At 46.7% G+C, this 20,110-nt stretch overlaps 1 protein-coding gene across 1 annotated transcript in view; it reads left to right on the top strand.

The window, feature by feature from the left end:
- CERS6 (ceramide synthase 6) overlaps positions 1 to 20,110 on the top strand; it is an 814,747-nt gene that overhangs the window by 508,349 nt on the left and 286,288 nt on the right. Inside the window, exon 6 of the mRNA XM_086956583.1 lies at positions 2,822 to 2,914. Coding sequence (XP_086812709.1) covers positions 2,822 to 2,914 — 93 coding nt within the window. The remainder of the gene's footprint in view (positions 1 to 2,821; positions 2,915 to 20,110) is intronic.

Here is a 20,110-nt window from a genome sequence, read left to right as displayed (position 1 = left end):
AGGTATACCAGCCCAGATGTACACTTTTAATAAAAGAATCATAAAGAGATGTTAATTTCTCTAATATGTGATTATCATTGTTCACCACCCACTCCTACTCTATCCCATGTTAAATTCTTTTTCTTTACGCAAAAGCTTTAGCAGCAATGTCTTCTTTTAAATTTTAGGCAAGCATATGCTAGGCACGCAGTGCCTCCAGACCTATGGTTAGTAATTTTTGCGCATGCGTGAGAGTTTCCCTCTCAAACAAGTTAATCAAATGTTTATTTACGTAGGTTATGAGTTGCACATGCGCAGAAGCATTTTCTGTTTAAAGCGGGATTTGAACGCGCTCTAAATTAATCTTTCTTATTTAAGCATGCTAGAAGCTCTCTTCCCCATATGTGAATATTGTGCGTATGTTATTTTTCACTTCTTTTCTATATCTAGAGGTTAGTACTTATTATTGAGGAATTGATTCAAGCAAGTTCCGTTTTCTTGAATCATTGCTCCATCAGTACTTTGTCCATTCTATTAAAGCAGTACCTCAACTTCAACCTTTTTGATGCTAAGCTATTTGTGATGCTTCCCCCTCATATCCCCATGCACTTCTTTTTACTTTACATTTCCCTTGCTTCTCCAGCTTTTTTCTGTCCGCTCAACTTTTCTCCATTCGCTGCCCACCTTTTCTACCCACTGCTTAGAAGTGTAGACTTACTCCCTTCTGATGTTCCATTGCTTCCCTGCATCTTCACTGTTCTATTATTTTTAATGACATTTTTGTTGGGGTGGGGAGTTGGAGGTCTGGCGATTTGCTTCTGGGCTGCTCATTTTTCCATAAATCGATTTTGAGCACGTTTTACCTTCAAATATACCATTCCAACATTGGTGTTCTTCACTTGGAACAATAAACTGAAAGTAAAAATATTGGCTGCAGCAGCATCATCACACAGACATGTGTGCTTGCGTTATGATGCCTGCCCACTGGTTTTTAGTTTTGATAATACTGTTCAACACTGGGGGAAAAAATGGTAGCCCAGGCATCATAATGTATACGGTAGCATGTGTGCTGATGCATGCATGCATATACTCACGGAGATAATTCATTTGCCTTTTTCTCTATTTTTGTTGATGCTGCTCAGCATCGATAACAGTTTTTTTCCTTCTTTGTGCTAATGCTGTTGACAACAAGCATTGTCAAGGCTAAAAGCTCTGCTAAAACCTTCCTAAGACTAGACAAAGCTCGAGACCCAGTCTAGTTGAATTTACTTTGCTGGATTTACTTTAATGCATTTACTGAGCTGACAAGGTGACATTTTATTTACTGGTTGATGGCTTTTTGCTGTTTGGATGTCTTAACCTCTCATTAAGGAACATTGGTATTAACTGAAGCTTAGAGCTGAACCTAGCCTTCTTCGATTTCGGAAGCTTCTAAAAACCTTTCTGTTTCCTCAGGGCCCCTAATCTCACTCTCTGTTCTCAGTAGTCTGGGTTCTATAGCGTGGGGACGCTCCAGGGTAACCATTCGCTCTATAAATCCGCATCCAATCCAATCCAACTAATTCACCTTTTCATTTGTGTAACTTAACTTTAACATTCTTGATTTTTTGGCTAGCTTGGTGGACAGAGTAAATATAAACATGCATTTAGGCTTTTCTAAAGATGCAATGGAAATTCTAGCCATTCATTTAAATATATCTGTTCTGCAAAATATTTGCTTTCCATAGTTTTCTGTTTACAGCACATACTTCATCTTCTGACTACTTTTCAGAACACTGTTCTTGGAGGTACAACTTAACTCAAATAATGCAGTCTGTTCAGCGGCAGCTCCTTTACTGAGGTGGAGGAGTGATGCCCCACTGCTTCAACTGCAAGCTCAATACAAAAAAATAAAATGATAAAAACGCTCCGTTATTATCATGACATTTTTTTATTGAGCTTAGAGTGGAAGCCCGACTCGGTTAGGGTGGGGCGGCACAGGGCGCCCTAACTTCGAGAAGGAAGAGTGTTGGCTGCATCTTATGTGCGTATGATGGTATGCCCGGCCATCTCAGTTAGTCCAAACCTTCTTGCGCGCTTTGCATGTTCTCCACAGGCTGTAATGTACAGCCTGGATGGAGGACATGCACAGCCTCCCCGTCCCTCTCTGAGCACTGAGCCATGGCGCTCAGACCAATCACAAAGCTGCTGTAAGACAGCAATGTGTTTGGCTAGGGGATTCTGGGAGACTGTGTGCTTCCTGCTGTGTGAAGAGGATGGAGAAAAGGCCGGCAGTATTCAGGTAAGTGCTAATTTTTTTAATTCCCCCCCCCCCCCTCTGATCGCCCCACCTCCCCCATTCGGTAGCAGCTGCTACTGAGTCTGTTCCTCAGATGTACCTCACTGCCAGCTTCCATATTGTTACAATCTGAGATGTTGCTTAATTGCGGAAATTTCTTTCCAGGACAGTGGTGGACGACTGACACAAAAATCGCCCAACTATTATCAAACATGTTCCCTAATAAAAAGCCAGCTCACTTCGCTTTGCCACAGTTTCTTCTCCCTTGTGTTTAAAACTGATAGTACACTCATGGAGCCTTGTAGAACCATTCCCACAACACATTTTGTATATTTTCAATAGTTTAAGTTGTCAAATGATTCATTCAAATTTGTGTTGAAGTGCTTTGTTTTGTTTCACGTCTGTTTTTGTTTCAATAGGGTGCATTTTTCGTACATGGTAGTATGAACTAGTTTACTTTCTAATTATAAAATATTTTAATACGTATTTTCTGCTTAGTTTTTTAAAACATCTTCCCACACAAAAAAAATCATATTAACTGCATTCTACCCATTATGATTTCAGCCGCTGACTGCAGACCTCCATTACTACTACATAGTCGAGCTGTCCTTCTATTGGTCCTTAATGTTTTCTCAGTTCACTGACATCAAAAGAAAGGTAAGAATGGCCTGTGTTTAGGCATTATATCCATATATGTGTTACATGCACGCATAATACATATGGTTCATGACTGTATATACCATTCAATTGCAAAACTGGGGACATGTGTGCCATTGTAAGTTTGCAAAATACATTCTGTTAATTTTCTTCAGAAAACTACTTTACTTAAGTCTCATTCTGAAATTCCCCAAAAACGGTCTTTATTAGGATGGACCCTAAGAGAAAAGATTGCAGCCAGCTATGCCAAGCATTGGGCCGTCCACTATGAATATGGGGAAAAGGTAGGATGTGTACTCGCTCATCCAATTGCTGATAGAAAATCCAGGGGTGTCATTCATTCCAATAAAGGTATCGATGGTGCAGTGAATACTTACCCCAAGGGTATTGCGGACCAATTTTTGGTCTTTTACCAAGAACTTTACAGTCAGCCTCAAGAGTTTAATGCTTCAGGATTTGCACAATATGCTCTGTTTTATTGGCATGTATGATATTGTCTTCTATACAATCAATGTAAGTTCAAGACCACTGTAGTAATACAATTACTAAGAAAACCATGCAGTATATCAGTCTCAAATACATATCTTATATAAGTACAAATTAAACAGTAGTGATTTCAACATCATGTTTCCCTGTGTTTCTCTCCAGTGTAGTATTAGTTATCCTCCAGGTTTATACTAATGCATATTAATGCCTTGCTGCAGCGGGGTGCATTGTATGGAGAATCTAGGTCCGCTGTCAGCCTTGATTGTTCCGTATTTACATGCTCTGAACAATGTTTGTATAACTGCCTTACAATAACTAAATAACACATTTAAAAAAAGGAAAGAAAACAAAAACTTAGTGCATCTAAAATACAATTTAGATACTCCATTAAAACTTATGTAAATCCACCAGGGGTTACTGTCAATCGGTATGTATGAAACTGCTCGACTATCGGGCCCAGGGCCCCAATGGGGGAGAAGAGAGGGGAAAACAATGAGTACCCACAGAATGCTGGGGCAATGACCAGTACCAAATAAACCAAAGAAAATGACGGTGTCATCCAGGTGTTGTGGTGCTTGGGGGCTAAGCTTACCCTCCTCTCAGGATCCCAGAGTGTCACAAGGGTTCTGAAATAACCGTTATGTATTTAGTGGGGACGTGCCTCTTCTATTCCCACAGACTACGATGAGCTCCTCTGTGAGCATCGGTCAGGTGTATCACGTGTGTCCCAAGCCCTCAGTATGTCAGCCCTTGGTTCCACCAAGGGTTTTCGCCGTTTTGTGATCTTACCCTCCCGGATCAGAGATTTTTCCTCTGCCCTGGCCCAACAGGAAACATCAGTTTCCCAGTCTTATATTAAAGGGTCCGTCTGTGCTTTCCATCTGAGCGCTATTCTCCTTTTAGGCAGGAGGAAAGCCTGGTCCACAAACCTATGACCCATTCTTTTGGATTTGGGTCTCGGGAAAAGGCCCAGCAGGCACACCTCTGGGGAGCATGTCAGTTTTCGAGACAAAACCTCATTTACTGTATCCACAATTTTGGTACAGTAGTTTCGAAGCCCCCGACACGTCTTTATCATGTAATCAAAGTCAGCGTCTATTTGCTAGCATCTGGCGCAGGCCTGATCTTCTCTACCGTATACTACATTCAGCCTATGAGGGGTGAGGTAAGTTCAATGGAGTACGTTGAATTCGATGAGTTTAAAGGCAGCGTCCAAGGACACTTTTTTCGGACTTCCCAGGACCTTCTTCCACTCCCTCTCATTCAGCTGCCTCTCATTCAGCTGCCTAGTCAGTGTGCCCTCCCATCTCTCTTGTAGTCTAGGCAAAGGTCAATGGGTCATTACAGTTATGGCCCGGTACAACCATTTTACCAGGTGTCCCGCCAAGCACAAAGTCACCATCACCTGGAAGGCCGAATGAGTGGGGGGTTTGTTTGTGTCACCTCCCCACAGCCCCGTCAAAGCCCTCCGTATCTTATGATAATTTAGAAATTGCACAAAATAGCATACTTCAGCAAGATATTATAATTAGTGATATTGAGGCGGCTCTTTTAGCTCTGCCATCCGGAAAGTAGGCAGGACAAGACATCATACCACTGGAATTTTATAAAACATTTAAAGATCTTATTATCCCAGTGTTTTGGGACTCATTTGGCATGTCTATGCTGGTGGTGAAGTGTCAGCTATGTGGAATAGTACAACTCCCTAAAGAATGGTAAGCCATCAGATGAACGGGGATCTTACCGCCCTATATCTCTCATTAATGCTGATGCTAAAGTGTTTGCAAAGATTCTTGCTATCTGACTTACTCCTCTTATGTCAGACTTGGTCTCGCAGCAACAGCTTAGATGCTGAGATGGCATTTGACTGCATTGTATGGGATGAACTCTGGGCAACAATGGCTGCTTTGGGTATAGAGGACCAATTCTGCAAGTGGGTAGAGTCACTATATAGGAACCCTAGCATGCAGTTAGTCTGTGCCAGGATATTCTCAAAATCATTTCAGGTCTACAGCGGCACTTGACAGGAGTGTCCTCTGTCGTCTCTTTTGAATGCTCTTTATATTGAGCCTTTCCTGCGCTCTTTGTTTAAGAACGAGCAAATTCAGCCTATGACTGCAGAAGGTCTTGAACTCAAAATTACAGAATACGTGGGCGGAGGAGACCATTTACAAAAACAGGGGGTGTCCCAAAAAATGGAAGAAGATCTGGGGGCCTTGGAGAAGGTAGGGGGGAATGGGGTATCCTGGTAAAGGGTCTTACTTCGAATGTCCAGTCAACAAATAATACTGACTATTTTTATGCTGTACACTGCCTGTATGTCTGATGGTATGTGACCAATGGATTGACATGTCAACTGGAATGAGCAATGTTAATAAAAAGAGTTATAAATTAAAAAAATTACAGCATACGAGAATGACGTGGCCCTTTTTTCACCTACTCCCATCAGTTGCACTGCGAAACATTATTAAGGAGGCAAATAGATTTGGATTATTCAGCTATAACTTAACAAATTGAAGACTCTAGTCCTCCTTAACTTTAAACCAGAAGCCCTGATCACTGAAGTCTGCTTATCTGCAACATACCTGGGGGTCCAATTAAGGCTACTGGTTAGGAAAGTTGTCTAATTGAACTAAGACCACCTGCTGCTATCGGATGGTAGTAAACTGCGGCTGTGGAAAAAGGTCCAAATAAGCATCATTGGTCAATGCAACATCATCAAAATGATTGTTCTGCTTACCTTTTTATATCTATTTCATGCAATTCCCCTCTGGGGTCCCAATAATTTTTTTAAGCGCTTAGAAGGTACCATAATTTGCTTCCTTTGTGGATATTGTCGGGCTATATGTGCTATAAGACTTTACATTTTCTTATGGGCAGGGTGGGCTACAGCTTCCTGATTTTAAACTTTATTTCTGGGTGGCATTTGCCGGTCACCTGCGTAATCTGCTAATGCAAAGTGACCCAAACCCTTCAGGTTATGGTTGTCGATTAGCGTTATGGCCAGACTACAGGCTATTCTCATATAGATGCAGAGATCTCAATTATTTTAAACATGTTCAGTTTAAATGTCTTAGGAACATTATCAGTATATGGAAGAAATATCTATTAAATACTCTCTCCTGTTTATCCACCTTTGTGGGATAACCTTGCATTCCGGGCTATATTCCACGATGTAGTGGGTAAAGCTTGGCAACGCTATGGGGTGGAGATTGTGGGCCAATTCTATGACCTAAATGGATTTTGTACATTTGCTGGGCTCCAGGTCTCTCACAATCTCCTTCACCATTTCTTTTTTACACACCTACAGATAAGGGAATTCTGTATGTCTGAATGTGTTATATCTGAATCGGGTGGCTATGACCTACTTTCTTGTTTGCATAAGGTGCCTTGGAATTAAAACCTATACATCAAGAGTTCTGCCAATATAGGGTCGATGACAGCCCGCCCTGGCAGCCAAATGGAGTTAGGTGCTTCCTGATGAAATTCTTTCCTCAGAAGTTTGAAGTGCACTAGAGACTATTGAGGGCTTGGTTCATTCCATTAATCTAATGCTGCAACAGTTTAAGACAATCAACATGCTGTTTTATACACCGGGCAAAATAGCCAAGTGGGATGAGTTTCCTGGGAGTGAGAAGCAGTCTCCGTGTCCCAAGTGGTGGTACTATGCAGCAGATATCTTACACATGTTTTCTACCTGTCCTAATTTGCAAAACTCTGTCTTGGATATGATGCACAACTTTCCTTTGAGGAGATTATACTGGGCTACAAAATGGAATTTGACTTCTGCTTGAGACAGATGTTGTTAGTAGCAATTGTCTCGGCCAGTCTCTGCATCACTAGAGAATGGGTTGCCCACATTCCTCCTAGTACAGTTGGGTGGTGGACTGTTATTTGACAAACATATGAGTCAGAGAAGGCCCTGGCTAAAGCAAAGGGCGCCTGCACTATTAAAAGATTACATCAGATCTGGTCACACATTAACTGGGATCGATAGAGCAATGCTCATGTATGAAAATTAGGCGACTGTGGATTGGCTCAGAAAATGTTGGAGTCTGTTAAATAATCATGTATAATGTGATAGTGAGGTGTTCCAGCTTATTTTATCTTACGTTCTTTTGAACTGTTCCATTTGTAGTCTAATCTGTCATAGTTGTTTTCGGATTCAGGCATACTATCCCTACTATGTTTTCCACTTACTTTCTGCTCCTATGTCTGTAGTACAAAATGCATGCTCAAAGTTGGTGCCATTTTGGGACCTTTACATGCCGAACTCTGCTTTTGAACTACTGACTATCAAAACATTTAATAAAAAGAAAAAAAGGAAAAAGAAATTCCGGTAAAATGAAATGCCTCATTGCCCAACATTTCACCTCTCACGTTTCCTCCTCTGGTACACTCTCAGGTGGGATCAGATTTAGAGATTGTGAGCCACATTCTCCTCTTGCAATAAGACACCTATTTCAAATTGGGCAAATGCAACTGATCTCCATTAATTAAATATCAATCATTGCATCACACATCAGAGCTTGGGTTCCAAATTCTTCTTATTTAGGATTTACCAGGGTCATAATGAACAAGCATTAACAATGCAATGGTCTCGGCATTAATAAATTTAGAGCTATTGTCATTGCTCATGAAATCCTTTTTTTTTTTTAAATCATAAATAAATGGCATTGTCATTTACATTGCCAATAGCTTAATCTTTTGCATATGCGAGACCTATTGCATTAGCATCCACACTTAGGGGGCAGGAGCAGGAGAACAAGCACAACGAACGAGGGGGCAGGGGAGCAAGCACGAGCAATGAGGGGGCAGGACAGCAAGCACGAGCAATGAGGGGGCAGGACAGCAAGCACGAACAACGAGGGGGGGCAGGACAGCAAGCACAAGCAATGAGGGGGGCAGGACAGCAAGCACTAGTAACGAGGGGGCAGGACAGCAAGCACAAGCATCGAGGGGGGGCAGGGGAGAATTTGTTGAGCTGTAAACGTTCCTGAACATTTAATGTTTAAAAAGTTATACTACGTTGGAGGGCTAACACAAGCCACATAACGCATCCTAATGTTCAAAGGAAATAAGTGGTTGGAACACAGCGCACGCGTATGAAGCACTTGAGGGTGTGAAACCCAAACACATTAAATCATAAAACAAAACAGATGCCAGTTTCAACAATGCGTTTACTACTGTAAACTTCATTACAATACTTTCTGTTGCTTGCTTACTGAATACTGCAACATTATGTTGCAAGCCAAAACAAACAATACCACTCGGTGAATGTAAACTACAAAATAACTAAGCTCTACCCCACCAGGCACTGATTTGAGACACTGGAAACATGTGCTTTTAAAGTCGCTCGCTAGGTACAGGCTCCACTGCCAAGGTAGAAACACCTGTTATCTTCTGTTGTGGCATCACAACCAAATGTCCATCCCCGAGAATACATTTCAACGTAATCGGCGTTGGCTTGCGTGCAGTGGAGACTCTAATCTACCTTTACTGACGGCATTACACAATGACAAAGGAACGGAAGGTGGGATGAACGTATCGGAGCTCTGAAATAGACAACTTTAACTATGGATGAAGCAGGCTGCAGAAAAGGCGGGACTGCGTAGTCACAACTCACAATGTATAATATAAGGGGTTTAACTCGGCCTCCAGGGGGCGCGGCGCATTATCAGGCCTACATAAGCTATGTGGAAGCGGGAAACCCTTCAACCCTTTAATTGCCTACAGTGTCAAGGTCTAGACACCAAAATAATTAAGCATAGAGGCTGCACTGGCGAATGTGACATTTTAAATACATTGCACGGGTCCATGCAATATTAAAGTTTGTGGTCATTATATGATATCGGGTGGCCTTTCACGTAGTTACAATAACAATGAGCGTGGGGAAAGGGGATACAACGGACATCCTGCACAGAAGGGCAACACTCATTCGTCCGCAGTGTGTGCACCAAAGCAATAGCTTCGGCAACACTGAGTTTACTTGACCGCCAATTCCATGTGGATTTAGCTGCACTGTCAGAACAAACACAACACCCACACGCAAGGACGGGTTTAAACACGTGGTTCAGAAGGAATCCTTGGCAACAAAGCGCCGCCTAGCCACAGTGTAGCAGAGAGGGAATCAGACGAGAGCCGAGCAAACCAACAAGCGCGGAGAGGAGCACACCAGCTGAGCTAGCAGGCAGCTGCACACAGGCAAAGGGCTTGATGTAAAGGCGAAACTTAGGCTAGCCAAGAACAAAGGTGGAAAAACACGCGGCCTTCTGCAACCTGCAGGAAAATGTTCCACTGCGCTGGGTTGGTTAGTACGTCCTCTGGGTGTTTGGATGGCTGCAGCGGCATGCATTTATTTAGGACTTATCCCCAGCAGCAACGGCCAAAGGTGTGTGGCTGATCACCCTTTTCAACGTCAGGATAACCATATGCACACAGGCAGCCACGCAGGCCCTAGGGTGCAATCTGGTATTTAAAGCCTCAATTCCCTCTTGCCCTCATCGTGGAGACTTTACTATGTGCTACTCCCGGAACCCACAACAGCGCCCTGTTAACATATGCACTCTCGTTATCAGGCGCTCACCTTGGGCCTGCCCCGGGCCGGCGTGGCCTCCCTCTCCTCGTCGCTGGAGAAGTCGCTGCTCTTGCCTTTGTTGTGCACCGTTAGGTGCTTGCGGTAGAGCTGCACGTACACGTCCTTGCGCTGGTCCCCGGCCGGCAGCGCCAAGCTGTTGGCCAGTAGCTCACTCTTAAGCTTGTCTTTCGTCAGCAAAGACGGGTCCTCCAGGAACTCGGGCATCCTGCACCAGCAACCTGGTTTTTGCCTGGCTGGCCCTGATCAGTCCAGAAGCGGCTCCCGTGCTCTGAGCTGCAGCGGGTGGAGGAGGCGGAGGCGTCAGGCGACAAGCTAAGCCAGACAAATGGAGCCCGCTCTCACACTGGAGCCCACTCTCACACTGTCGAGGAGGGTAAAGCTCACTCTGCAGCAACGCGTGCTACAATTGGTCAAAAGCGGTATGAAGCGAGGTGCTTATTGGCTGCCCCCATCAAGACACCATAACCAGGCTCGTAGCTCTGTAACAGAAACCTTGAGTCGCACAAGCAAAACGGCAGGAAAATGCCCTGTTTGAATCGAGCGGGAGGGAGGGCGTGGGTGGAGCGGCCTGACTCCATCCTCGGCACTCCCCGTTTCGTAGTGTCTGCTTATTATTGTGCTGCTTAATAGCATTAAGGCCCATACTATTCATGAAACAAACAAATCCATCCAGTTTTAATAGCCCTATCAGAAAGTTAGTGTATGTGGCATCCTATAAATTAGGTTAAAAAAAACAAGTACAGAAGGATTACCCAACACAACCACGTTTCTCCGAGGCAAGGCAGAAATGCCTCAGAGAAAGTGTCTTCTTTTTCCGATTCGGGCGTGGTTTACTTTCTCTCCTCTTCCCATTGGCTGGAAGGTAAAATTCCAGCCAATGGGAAGAGGAGAGAAAGTAAATAGAAAGAAGCTTAAAAAAACACCCTCAAATCCGAAAAAGACGGGGCTTGAACCAAGTGACGCCCCTCTCTGCCAATGGCTGTCCTCCGTTTAGGAAGCCAGCCAATGGAGAAGAGGGGCGGGTTCAAGCCCCCTTACTAAAAAACATTAAATCTTCGGAGCTCAGCCCACACTGCTTACAGCAGTGCGACAGAGTCCTCGACCTAAACATAGAATGGCAGTAGGGATTACGTCATGTAGATATCTAGTTCCACTAGGTGACACTACAAGGGCTCCGAGGAATAGTATGGGAGTGTAAGTTCACTTCCATTGGCTTTCAAATCGCAACAACCCTCCCTTTCTCCTCTCAGAATCCCTGGGTTCTTTATGCTCCTGTGCAATCACAGCATTACACATGAGAATTTCAGGATTCTCTGGTCCTGATGACATGCATAGTAGGCAGTTTGGGAATTCCCGGGCATTTACCATGCTTAGTGGGACATGTACTTTAAAGATAGGGCTACCAAGGGTCCCTTTGGCCGTGTGCAGCACAGGGACGGAAACCTTAAGTCCTGTAAAGGCAGCCGTAACATTTTTCTCTGGGTTGAGGCTAGCCAATCAAATCATTTGTATAGCGGGAGGCCAATCAGAGGTCCCTATTTATTTAATTTACTGTACAATAGGACTCAATCTGGAGTTCCCTGGGGCCTACCGTCCAGATCTATTTAACTTTTTAACCCCTCCATACAAACATTTCTGGAAATCAGCTGAACAGATTTACACCTAATTGCTAAATATTTATATTTTTTGAGTAAAGTTCTAACTGGTTGGCATATTTTGGCAGGGAATGCCCAGACGTGGGTTCCTTGCTCACTTTGCCACTGACTCTGAACTGGGGTGGCGAAGTGAGCTAAAGAATAATGATGGATTCAACGTAGATCTATGATTGGGGATGAGTGTCTGAAAAGTTTCAGCACTTCGTCCATCATCTCCTTGTGTTTGCCATAATTGGTGCAATTACATTCAGCTGTTTTTCTCCGTATTGTAGAACAAAACATCCTATGAGAATAATATGGGAATTCAATGGTTTGGGATCCACACCTCTTTATTGCCGTCTTCTGATTGCTGTGGAACTTTCCAGGAAGGAGCTGAGGTGGATGAACTTTTTTGGGAAAGTTTTGTGTAGATTTGTGAGACAGTGCCAAAGTTATAAGCAAAATAAATACAACTGTGACTTCCACTGTGATATATAAATATATATATACATACAGGGTGCCTTTGACCATGGTTTGCACCGCAGTCCGAGGGTCCCGGTTTCTCAAAGGATGTGAACTGTTATATATATATATATATATATATATATATATATATATATTTTTTTTATCTACTGGCTATCGCCAGTAGGTATATATAGTTAGGATTATTTCTCTATGGAACTTTTGAAAATTCTATGTCTAATAACTTTGGCGTTTGTGGACGGAATTGGCTGAAATTTTCAGGAAAATGGCACATTTTGTTTCTGAGCAGCCCCTGAAAATTTGGGGGGGTTTCGTAAAGGGGGGGCCGAGAAAAAAGGGGGGTCCCAAAACGCGTTTTTCCCATGTTAATTTCCATAGGGCGTTTGGCCTCACTTTTAGCTCGAACGGCTGAATGGATTTGCACGAAACTTGGCAAAATTGTAGGGACTGTTAGCCCGATGTGCCTTTGCTAGGTCTCAATATATGTGCTCCAGTGGATTTTGAGAAATTAACGTTCAAAACAAGATATATATCTGTAACAGCGCTCCGGGCTGCGCTCCGGTCCGCTTACTTTTCGCGAAACGGAACTTTGCGATGCGAAGCTGATTGGCTTTCCGGTGTCTGTCAACATTCTAAACAGTCCGGAGCGGCCGCCATCTTATCTCTCGGTAGGATCAAGAGAGAAGAAGAGGTGAAAAACGAAGGGGGAATTTAATGAAAGGGGGCAAGGTATACCCCTCTTGACCCCCTAGGAATGATGTTGGGGTTATATGGCTGAGATACCCGCCACCCCCTCTCAACACAATCCCCAAGAATTGGGAAACCGGAAACCGTTCTTGAACTTTTGGAAGGCGGGAAGGGAGTCACCCTTCCCGGCCGTATTTATTTAAAATATGAAACAAAATTAAAACATTAAAATAACAGTTTCATATTATGTACAATTTCATTTCCACATTACGATGTTTGGCTAACCTTAACAGATCTCTAATACAAAGGTTCTCCTAGCCGAACTAACATCCTACAAAACATTTGACTTGAAATTGTACATCCTAACGTTAAGGGCCAACGGCAAGGTCGTAACCGGTGTCAGATCCCTAAACCAGAAATACCCCCCTCACTTGTGAGAGGAGTGACCGCACAGAGGCGTACCTCAAGTGCATCTACCAATTTCCCTTTGTACTTGACGGGGGCCCCAATAAACTCGACGCCATTTAACGGTCGTTCGAGGACTCGTGTGAGGTGTCTAAAAGGTAGCGTAAACCCCCTCCCGCACCCCACACAACTTACCCATCTGCCGTCGCAGATGTCCTGGCCCCGGGAAATTCCCCAGGAGGGGCCGTAGCCCCTCCTATCCAGGAAGGGGCCTTGACCACCTTTCCTTTCCTTCCGGCGGCCTCTCCTTAGACAGGACCGCCTCCCCGTTGAGGGGCCAATTGGCCACCTCCCCCGCGCGCTCCCATCCATAATGGGTGACGCCCCCTCATAGGGATCTTCGAATTACTGCTCACCGATCATGACCTTACCGCCCGACCAAAATAAATACGACAAGTCTAACTAAGTTACTGAGATTACAAAGCAAACATCACTTATTACCAAGCGTGAATACTGTTCAATCCTTGCTCCAAAACTTTATTTGCACAATGTACTGAAAATAACCAATCTTTATTGCATCTTAAGAAATTTCACGATATCATCACAACCTGTAAGAAAAACAGAGAAAACAAAAAGATACTATATCAACTGTATTCACAACGAATCGCTGTCCTCAGGGGCTGGTGGGTGGGTCAAAATTGGCTCTTCGTTCCGTCTCGAGCTCACGTGCAGCGGGGAGGTGCAGCTTCAGAGCACAGGAACAAGAGGATGCTTTCTTGGCTTCCGCTCCTTTTATCCGTCTTCAGGGTGGGCGTGAACCCGCCCCCGCCTGCCTCCGAGGGCGTGGCCGGCCGCGTCGGTGTCTAGGCCAGCCCACTCTAGGGCGGGAAAAAGGCGCGCCCCGGCTACGCCGCTTCGGGCATACCAGCCGAGACTCGCCTCCCGCCCAAGATGGCTTCCCGGGGGGGTCGAGGTACTCCACCATACGTTCGGGGGGACCGAATGGTCGCCCCTTTCCATATGGCTGAGATACCCGCCACCCCCTCTCAACACAATCCCCAAGAATTGGGAAACCGGAAACCGTTCTTGAACTTTTGGAAGGCGGGAAGGGAGTCACCCTTCCCGGCCGTATTTATTTAAAATATGAAACAAAATTAAAACATTAAAATAACAGTTTCATATTATGTACAATTTCATTTCCACATTACGATGTTTGGCTAACCTTAACAGATCTCTAATACAAAGGTTCTCCTAGCCGAACTAACATCCTACAAAACATTTGACTTGAAATTGTACATCCTAAAGTTAAGGGCCAACGGCAAGGTCGTAACCGGTGTCAGATCCCTAAACCAGAAATACCCCCCTCACTTGTGAGAGGAGTGACCGCACAGAGGCGTACCTCAAGTGCATCTACCAATTTCCCTTTGTACTTGACGGGGGCCCCAATAAACTCGACGCCATTTAACGGTCGTTCGAGGACTCGTGTGAGGTGTCTAAAAGGTAGCGTAAACCCCCTCCCGCACCCCACACAACTTACCCATCTGCCGTCGCAGATGTCCTGGCCCCGGGAAATTCCCCAGGAGGGGCCGTAGCCCCTCCTATCCAGGAAGGGGCCTTGACCACCTTTCCTTTCCTTCCGGCGGCCTCCAATTGGCCTCCCCGTTGAGGGGCCAATTGGCCACCTCCCCCGCGCGCTCCCATCCGTAATGGGTGACGCCCCCTCATAGGGATCTTCGAATTACTGCTCACCGATCATGACCTTACCGCCACAGGCCGGATAGTTGACCGGCTATCCGACCCCCCACAACACTCCTGCCTAAAGGTCATGTCATAAAGTCTTTAGCCAGGCTATCAGGTCTCCTATGAGTAACTCGTTCCCCATCCGGGACAAATGAACACCATCCCCCAAATACATACTGTCCCCTTTAATACAACCATGCGAAATAGAATGCAGTGTACTTGAACGGAACAATCTACTCACTTAATTATTAATTTACCTTACTGAATGATTCAGAGCAGAAATAGAAATAGCCCCCCGCCACACTTTTCGTGGGATCATATGGGACCATGCAATTGTGCACCCTGGAACTCTTCTCGCCAACCAACTTACCGTGGAAAGCATCGCCTCAAGAAGAAGTCGTCTACCAGTGGTCACCAAATCATTGCCCTCAAGATGTACTATGACTACAGACGGCGGTGACCTCGTCCGCCCTAACAAACCCTCGAAAAATGATCGAAACTGGTCAATACAGAGCCCGCCCTTTCCGTAGAAGGACACACTGTACCCGTATTCCCCAGCCACGTGAATCATGTCACCTGCTTTGAATACGTCCGCGGCACGCCTCACGTATGAGTGGCCCACGACCCACACCTCCTTTTTCACAGCCGGTAATGTCTGACCGCTGGCCCCCCGGTGTCGGGTCGACTGCACAGTCCGCCCCGCCTCGTAGGCTTGCGCAACTGAAAATCAAACAAAAAACAAGAAGCGTGAGTACATCATTACAGCTTCACAACATGTGCAACCGCACATACCTCTTATAACAGTTCGAGGACCAACGCCCCACACGTTTTACTTGTTCAACATTCAGACCCCTGGCTGTAGCCTCCGTAGCAGCCCCTATCCGAAAGGAATGGGTCCCAAAGTCGCCGGGGTTCAAGCCCGCGGCCGAAATCGACATCGCAAGCACCCGCTGAAACTGAAACCTCGTCAGTGGGGTGGCGTCAGCGTGTCTTAACAAGGTCCCCCCCATGCTGCCACCCTCTGCGCTAAATATTCCTCTACGCACACAACAGGGCACATGGAAGACCCGGGGATCCTCTGGATGATTACGCAGTCCCCGATTGCACCCTGATCGGATTTGGACCTGACAAACGAGACCGTCATTGTCTCCTCCCTGACCTGAATGTGTTCCCGGCACAGTCCCCCCATCGTATCCTGCTTGTTCTTTGCCACTAATTCGCTTACCCGTATAGCCCCATGGAATGCTAATGCAAATGCGGCTCGGAACAACACTGCTTCGTACTGGGATGAACATGTTACCGGTAGCACGGACAATAACAGGGCCAACCTATCCAGACCTATCGGGTGCCTATCGTCTACTCTGCGACCCTCAAGGCGTTGCCACCCACGTAGCGCTTTCTGCACAATGAAAGACGCTGTCGGGTCCTGGATCCCATGAGCCCTTGCCATAAAGGAAATGGCGGCCCGATGCCTCTGGGCCGTAGCTACTGACTTGCCTGCCTGATGTAAAGAGAGCAGGAATCTCACTACAAACTCTTCCTGACCCCAAAGTTCCCCCCCGGCAGTACCCAAAAAGGCCCAATAGGAACGGAACGCCCCTGCATATGCCTTCCTCGTCCTGGGTGCTAAACTCTCTCCCACGAGGTCTTGTAGTTCGGGGCACCGAGAGACCAGAGAGCTTCGGGAAAGGGTGCCGCCACCGGGTCCGCTGTGGGCAGAAAACCCCAGAAGGCCTGCATACGGAAACGAGAAAGCGCATCAGCCGCTTGGTTCATCACCCCCGGCACGTGTCGCGCCCTAAACAGTACATTCAGTTGCCTGCACAACAACACAATTTCCTTGAGCAGTCTCAGAATCAATTTGCATCGTGCTGCCTGACTATTGATACACTCAACCACGGTCATGTTATCAGACCAGAACACCACAGAGTGATCCCTAAACCCTTCTGGCCATGTTTTCAAAGCCACCAGAATAGGGAACAGTTCGAGAAAAGCAATGTTACTCGTCAACCCGCACTCATGCCACCATGACGGCCATTTTTGAGCCGACCATTGTGTACCCAATATGGCGCCAAAACCCATACTCCCCGCCGAGTCTGTCCAAAGCCCCAACTCCTCGGAAGACACCGCTGGTTTGTTCCAGACAATTCGACCATTGAAATCCGCCAGGAATGCAATCCAAATGCGCATGTCCTGGCGAACCTCTGCCGAGAGTCTCGTGCGATGATGTCCTTCCTTCAAACCGACCATGGATTGTGCAATCGAGCGGGAAAAAGGGCGCGCCATCGGCACTACTCTTAGGGCAAAATTCAACTGACCCACCACCTGTTGCAATTGATGCAGGTTTACTTTCGTTGCACGAATACATGTCTCAAGGGATAACCTGAATTTTAACACTTTTTCCTTGGGTAATCGAAAACAACCTTCCACCGAGTCGAGCTCGATCCCCAGAAACTCGATCAAGGTCGAGGGACCCACAGTCTTACCTGGCGCCAAAGGCACACCGAATTGATTCATTAGGACACAAAATTCATGTAAAGCCTGTCCACACTCAGAATCCCCGGCTGCCCCCAAAAACAGAAAGTCATCGAGATAGTGCATAACATGTTGAAAACCTGTCTTCCTCGTGAATACCCACTGCAGAAAACAACTGAACTTCTCGAAATAGGCACATGAAATCGAGCATCCCATTGGCATACATCTATCCATGTAATAGCGACCCTGAAACTGAAAACCAAGTAGACGCTGATCGTTTGGGTGTACCGGGAGCAACCGGAACGCTGACTCGATGTCCGATTTGGCCATCAGCGTCCCGGGCCCCAGGCGATTCAACATGGCAACGGCCTCATCGAAAGATGCGTACCGCACCGAACATACTTCCGGGTCTATCGCGTCATTCACGGAAAGACCACGTGGGGCTGACAAATTATGTATCAGCCGAAACTCACCCGGGTCCTTCTTGGGGACCACCCCTAGAGGAGAACACACAAAGTTAGCAACCGGTGGCAAATCGAATGGACCGGCGACACGACCTCGAGTCACCTCTTTCCCAATCTTTACCTGCACCACCGCCGTGTGCTGTAAGACCGACATTTGATTCTTACAGTTTGGTACCCCCTGAAAATCCCCCACTGGGATGCGGAAACCATATGAAAACCCGTTCCGTAACACCCCAGCGGAAGCATGATCCGGGTATTCGCTGAGCCAAGGAATCATTGCCATGGTATCAATCGGGGTCGGTAAAGGCGCCCCTCGGACTATATTAGACCTGTTTGGCGCCTCCCTTACCACCGTTATCACCCGTTTTGGCTCTGTACATGGACTCAGGATGGGATGGCTGCCCGCACCCCCCACACTCATGTCTGAATTTGCATGACCCCTGGGGCCTGGTACATTTGCCTCTGTTAAAATTCCAACAGATCCCCCTTTTACCTGTGTTGCCACTCGGCTTCGAGTGGTACTCGTTACCTGCACCCGTCCGAAAGGGTGTCCCAGAGTTTTGGCGGGACGATTCCCCCCCGTTACTCCCTACCAATGGCACCTTCAACATCCCTGTACTCTCCATTTTTTGCCAAGACACGGAGTCGTAACAATCCCAGGACAACAATGGGTTGTGTTCTTTAGCTTTTCTAAACAGATTATCATAGCAGAACCACTGATTGCCCCCATATGCCACAGAATACTCCATAATACGCGACTGATAAATGGGTAACTCGGTCAACAACTCAGGCCTGCGCTCACCCATAATGGAAGTAAAAATGCCCCACGCTCTGCCCCAAGTACCAATGGTCTCGTCGACCTTAAAGGCGGCCATTTTTGCGCGCCAAACACTCGGATGCATGAGCTCCTTTTGACTCTTCACATGCTCGATCTCGTAATGGTCGGTAAGCAATGAAAACATGTTTACATATTTATCCGCCCAAATCAATTCCTTGATTTCTTGTGGGACGTGCTGGGCAATCTTCTCCTTTCGAGAAGGTACAGACCCCTCCCCCGCAATCGGCAATGGCCGCTTACCTGAAGTAGACCCCACGCTTGTCGCCGAACTTGGGCCTGCTGTACTTCCAGCCGCCGGAACCTGTGGGGGAACAGAAGATGGCGCCTTCGCAGCCACCCTAGATTCCCGCAGTTGCCTCATTACTGCCCGGGCGTCGTCAGCCGTGGCGCCCTCGCTATCGTTTCCCAACCACGCTGCCAATTGTGCCGCTAACTCGGGGGGCATATCCTCCCTGTTCACGGGGGTGACCACCACAGGGATTGGATTCCCCTCTTTCGGCACCGGGGTTGGCTCCTCTCGTAGGGTTTCGGGAACCGGGGTCTCTCCCCCAAGTGCTCCCCTTCTGGGCCTCTTGCTTTTTCCACCGGGGATTGTTCCCTGTAAAGGCCGTTTCGGTCCTCCCTCCCCGTCCTTAGCCTCAACCTTTTTCTTCAGATCGGCTATCTCCTTTAGGAGTATGCGGAGCATCTCCTCGGTACCGACCCGCTTTCCGACTTTCTTGGGCATTCTCAGACGGGATATCTGTAAGACAAAAAAGAGATTACAACGCTCAAAATTGGCTCTTCGTTCCGTCTCGAGCTCACGTGCAGCGGGGAGGTGCAGCTTCAGAGCACAGGAACAAGAGGATGCTTTCTTGGCTTCCGCTCCTTTTATCCGTCTTCAGGGTGGGCGTGAACCCGCCCCCGCCTGCCTCCGAGGGCGTGGCCGGCCGCGTCGGTGTCTAGGCCAGCCCACTCTAGGGCGGGAAAAAGGCGCGCCCCGGCTACGCCGCTTCGGGCATACCAGCCGAGACTCGCCTCCCGCCCAAGATGGCTTCCCGGGGGGATCGAGGTACTCCACCATATGTTCGGGGGGACCGAATGGTCGCCCCTTTCCATTAAAGGGTCCCGTGGGGAAAATAAAAAAAAATTGATTTTTCACGGTAGAAGCGCTTCCCGGGCCGCGAATTGGGCCGCAAACTGGCAGCGAAACGGGAATTCGCCATTTTGTGTTTCGTTTTAATTAAATTACTAGGTATAAGGGGGTGCGGGAGACGTATCCTGATCCCTTATGTTTTCTGAGGGTGGCTGAGGAGGCTCATATATGTTGATACATGTCTTCCAGCGGCTGTGCGTGAGCTTTTTTTTTTTTTTGCTGCGTGACGTCTGTTAACGTTCGATTCGATG

Source organism: Lissotriton vulgaris, chromosome 2_1 (genome assembly GCF_964263255.1).
Source record: "Lissotriton vulgaris chromosome 2_1, aLisVul1.2, whole genome shotgun sequence".
NCBI lineage: Eukaryota > Metazoa > Chordata > Amphibia > Caudata > Salamandridae > Lissotriton > Lissotriton vulgaris.
Note: the sequence above shows the minus strand (reverse complement) of the source record. Positions and strands in the feature narration are given on the sequence as shown.